Source organism: Geospiza fortis, unplaced genomic scaffold, assembly GCF_000277835.1.
Source record: "Geospiza fortis unplaced genomic scaffold, GeoFor_1.0 scaffold599, whole genome shotgun sequence".
Classification (NCBI taxonomy): domain Eukaryota; kingdom Metazoa; phylum Chordata; class Aves; order Passeriformes; family Thraupidae; genus Geospiza; species Geospiza fortis.
In genome coordinates this window covers 257298-262178 of record NW_005054605.1, presented here as the reverse complement: position 1 = coordinate 262178, position 4881 = coordinate 257298, and the positions used below count along the sequence as shown (strand labels likewise).

The 4881-nt window shown below is 62.7% G+C and overlaps 1 protein-coding gene across 1 annotated transcript in view; it reads left to right on the top strand.

The window, feature by feature from the left end:
• The window catches only part of KMT2D (lysine methyltransferase 2D), a 29094-nt gene that overhangs the window by 18314 nt on the left and 5899 nt on the right, over positions 1 to 4881 (top strand). The window contains 10 exon segments of the mRNA XM_031064566.1: positions 15 to 1598; positions 1679 to 1822; positions 2264 to 2428; positions 2504 to 2660; positions 2745 to 2826; positions 3295 to 3470; positions 3825 to 3973; positions 4079 to 4214; positions 4294 to 4430; positions 4765 to 4879. Of these exon segments, the coding sequence (XP_030920426.1) occupies positions 15 to 1598; positions 1679 to 1822; positions 2264 to 2428; positions 2504 to 2660; positions 2745 to 2826; positions 3295 to 3470; positions 3825 to 3973; positions 4079 to 4214; positions 4294 to 4430; positions 4765 to 4879 (2845 nt within the window).

Here is a 4881-nt window from a genome sequence, read left to right as displayed (position 1 = left end):
TGGGGCGGGGCCAGGGGCAGCCCTCCATCCAGCACTTTCCGCAGCACGGGGCGGGGGGCCAGGCCCCCTCTGTGCTGCACCTGAGTCAGGGAATGCAGCCGACCCCGGCGGTCCTGGCTGCCAAGGACCAGCCCGCGGGGATGGACGGCAGCGCCCTGCACGCTGAGGGTGGTGAGAGTGGGAGGGAGCTGCACGGGGAGCAGCAGGGAGCCCTGAACCCCCCGGGGCTGGGGGAGCCCCAGGCCCCCAAGCACCAGGCTGAGCTAGGGCAGGGCCAGCAGCTCCTCTTGAGCTCCCCACAGCCGGGTGTTATGCGGGCAGCCCCCGGGCAGCCAGGTGCCCTGCTCGCCCCAACGCTGCAGAGCCCTGGGGCTGTCCATGCCGAGCTGTCCCAGCAGCACGGGGACACGGCTGGGGGGGCAGAACAACCCCTGGGCTGTGGGACAGGCCCAGCACAGGCCATGGTGCCGGCACCGCGGCCCCCAGAGCAGCCAGGCAAGGGGGTGGCGGGGGCCCTGCCAGGACAGCCACAGCCCCCACGGCTCCAGAGCCCCGTTCAGCACAAAGTTGGGCCAGCGTCGGGCACGGCCACTCTCCCCCCAGGTCTGCTGGGGCAGGTGCCGGGGCCGGTGATGGGGCAGATCCGGGCGCAGCTCCAGGGTGTCCTGGCCAAGAACCCGCAGCTGCGGCATCTGACGCCGCAGCAGCAGCAGCAGCTCCAGGCCCTCCTGGTGCAGCGGCACCAGCAGAGCCTGCTGCAGCAGAACCAGGCACTACGGACCCCTGGCCCCTTCCCCGGGCAGGCCCCGGATTACAGCTTGCCCGCGACCCGCCAGCCCCCTCGTCCCATGGGGTCCCTTTTCCAGCCCCGGGCAGACGCCCCAACAGAGGCACAGAGCAGCTCTGCCACCGAGGCGGGGCGGGCCCTGCCAGGGCAGCCTCCCCAGCAGCCCCCGGCTGAGCTGGTTCAGGCAGCTCTGGCTGCCCGTGGCCCCCAGCCCGGCCTCATCCGCCTCCCCACGCCACCGGCCCCCTCACCCCTGGGCTGTGCCCCCCAGCACCTGGCCAGCCCCGAGCAGAGCCCCCAAGAGCCAAAGAAGACATCACCGGGGATCCCGGCCTTGGCCCCCAGCCCTGCGGCACCCACGGAGCCAGGGCTGACTCCCACGCCAAGCGGGGCCCTCCCTGACCCAGCACACGGCCCCTGGGACCCCGAGGCACCTGGGGTGGACCCAGCTGACCCTGCTGAGACCCGCATCAATGGGGCTGTGCCAGAGGGGGCTCCTGCAGCAGGTGAAGCCCCCCAGGTGTTGGTGAAGCAGGAGCCAAAGGAAGAGGCTGCAGCAGTGGCACAGTGTGAGGTGGATGGAGACGAGACAGCAAAACCAGAGGCCAATGGGGACCCTGGGGACAACCAAGCCAACAGCCTGCTGGCGCCAGGTGGGCGCTCCGAGGCTGGGCACCTGCTGCTGCAGAAGCTGCTGCGGGCCAAGAACGTGCAGCTCTCAGCTCAGAGCCCAGGCGAGCTCAATGGGCACATGGAGAACCGGAGCGCTGGGGCAGAGCCACGGCCACAGTCGCTGCTGCTGGGCCGGGAGGTGAGCAGGAGAGGCTGGGCTGGGGCGAGATGGGTGAGGGACTGTGCTGGCACTGCTCATGGCCCCGTTTTCCTCCTCAGGACCCCTCCATTGCCAGGAAGCCAGCGCCCACCAAGCCTAAGCGGGTGCAGAAAGGCAACGAGCGGATCCCAGCGTCCCGCAAGAAGCTGCGCAAGGATGAGGGGCTGCGTCCTGGCGAGGCCCTCATGAAGCAGCTGAAGCAGGTATGGCCATGTGTGACGGTGTTCACAGAGGTTCTTGGATTGGGGAAGAGATGAGGATCTGACTCCATTATTATTTTATGATATATATTACATTAAAGCTATACTAAAAGAATAGAAGGAAAGGTTTCATCAGAAGGCTGGCTAAGAATAGCATGAATGATAAAAAAGGTTTGTGGCTCAGGCTCTCTGTCCGAGCCATCTGGGCTATGATTGGCCGTTAATTACAAACATTTAACATGGACTAATCACAGATCTACCTGTTGCATTCTACAGCAGCAGATAATCAATGTTTACATTTTGTTCTTGAGGCCTCTCAGCTTCTCAGGAGGAAAAATCCTAAGGAAAGGGTTTTTCATGAAAGATGTCTGTGACAGCCGTGGGCCAGGGTGTGGCAGGGGGCTTCCTTTGCCCTTGTCCCCTCCCTCACCGCTTTGTCCCCAGGAGCTGTCGCTGCTGCCCCTGACTGAGCCCACCATCATGGCCAACTTCAGCCTCTTCGCGCCCTTTGGCAGCAGCCCCATCAACGGGAAGAGCCAGCTGAGGGGCACCTTCGGCAGTGCTGTGCTCGACAGCGTCCCTGACTACTACTCCCAGCTGCTCACCAAGGTGAGAGGGCGGTTGTCCCACTTATCTGGGGCTCCTGGACCATCCTGCTGTTCTCACCCCACCGTCTCCCGCCAGAACAACCTCAGCAACCCACCCACGCCACCCTCCTCGCTGCCCCCCACACCCCCTCCCTCCGTGCAGCAGAAGATGGTGAATGGTGTCACGGCCCCTGAAGAGCTGGGGGAGCAGCCCAAGGACGCCGACCCAGCCCGTGAGCCCCACAGCCAGAAAGGTGAGCCTGGCTGGCACAGGGGTGGCACAGGATCCGTGCTGCCACCTGTCACTCCCCCTGGTGACACCCGTCGCTTCTCTGCAGATGCACCAGCTGTGGAGGTGAAGAGCCTGGACCTGCTGGCAGCACTGCCAACCCCTCCACACAACCAGACCGAGGACGTCAGGTGAGAGACCCCCCAACAAGTGACATCAGCCCCTCCATGGGTGACACCAGGCTGTGACGATGTTCACAGGGGTCTGAGGATGAGGGAAGAGATGAGGATCTGACTCCATGTTTCAGAAGGCTGATTTATTATTTTATGATATATGTTAAAACTATACTAAAAGAGTAGAAGAAAGAATTTCATCAGAAGGCTAGCTAAGAATAGGAAAAGAAGGAATGATAGCAAAGGTCTGTGGCTCAGACAGAGAGTCCGAGCCAGCTCACTGTGATTGGCCATTAATTAGAAACAACAGCATGAGACCGATCACAGATGCACCTGTTGCATTCTACAGCAGCAGATAACCAATGTTTACATTTGGTTCCTGAGGCCTCTCAGCTTCTCAGGAGGAAAAATCCTAAGGAAAGGATTTTTCATAAAAGATGTCTGCGACACCAGGCCCTGTGGCCCCTGACACCTCCCTCCCCACAGGATGGAGAGTGACGACGAGAGCGACTCCCCCGACAGCATCGTCCCTGCTTCATCCCCCGAGAGTGTCCTGGGCGAGGAGCTGCTCCGCTTCCCACTGCTCAGCGAAGCCAAGCCAGAGCTGGAGGAGCGTGTGCTGTCCCCCATCATCCCCATCATCCCCCGGGCCAGCATCCCAGGTGGGATGGGCTGGAGGGGTGTGTGGATCAGGGCAGGAGTGGTCTGTGGGCCATATGGATGGGCAGGAGGGAGTTTGTGGGATGTGCAGCACAAGGAGGGGGTTTGGAGCGTGTGTGTCAGGTAAGAAGGGATCTGGATGGGGCAGAACAGAGTTCCTGGTCTAGGAGGGGATTAAGGCAGCCAGGGGAAGGGTCTTTGGGAAGTGTGGGATGTGAGGGAAAGGGATTTGCAGGGTGGTGGGTTCCCTGCAGGGATGTGGGGCAGCTGGGTGGGCTCGTGGATGGCTGTTGGTCTGCACAGTTCTGACCCTGGCTCTGCTCCCCACGGCTCTGACCCCCCTCTCCCCACACCAGTGTTCCCCGACACAAAACCCTATGAGGCCGCAGAGCCCTTTGGGGCTCCACCAGGGAAGGTGGGAGCAGCAGGCCCTGGAGCCCCGTGGGAGAAGGGCAAGAGCAGCGAGGTCTCCGTCATGCTGACGGTGTCTGCAGCAGCTGCCAAGGTGAGTGAGGGGATTGGGAGATTGAGGACCTTTGGGGTCTCAGCAGTGACCCAACACAGTGACACCTGTGTCACCCTGGACCCATCCTGCCTTCCTCTCGCCTAGAACCTCAATGGGGTGATGGTGGCCATGGCTGAGCTGCTGAGCATGAAGATCCCCAGCTCCTACGAGGTGCTGTTCCCCGACGGCCCTGTGCGAGCAGCCGTGGTTGAGGCCAAGAAGGTGGAGACTGATATGGCTGGTGAGTGTTCCCCTTGTCCCCACGGCCCCCGTGTCCCCAGGCTGGGACCCCCATGATGGGTGGTCCATCCCTCTCCCAGGAATGCTCGGAGGGAAGGAGAAGGCCCTGGCTGGGAAGGTGCCGGACAGCAGCTCGGAGTGGCTGAAGCAGTTTGATGCGGTGCTGCCCGGGTACAGCCTCAAGGGCGAGCTGGACCTCCTGACGCTGCTCAGACAGGTCAGTGCCGTGCAGGGGTCCCCACAGGGCTGGGAGAGACTGGGAGGGGGGTTTTGGGGTACCCATGGGGCTGTGGCTGTGGGAGGGAGCAGGGATTCTCTGGTAGAGGTGCATGGTGGTCCCCATGATTGCAGGGAGTTTCTTGAGGGGCCAGGTGGCCATGGGCTGGTGCTGGGTCTGCCAGGAAGGAGTCCAGGAGGTCCTTGCAGGGTTGGGGGCGTGTGGGATGCTCATGCCCCTGCTGGGCCAAGGACCCCTCCCTGCAATGTTCAGGGAGGTTGGGGGTCTCCATCCCTGCAACATTCTGATCTTTGACCCCCTCCCCACACCACAGGAGAGCCCTGCTCCTGAGAAGACCCTTCACCACTGCTACGTCAACAACGTCTCCAACCTGGACGTGCGGCAGCTCTCTGTCCTGCCCCAGGAACCCTCGCCCCCGCTGTCCCCCTCC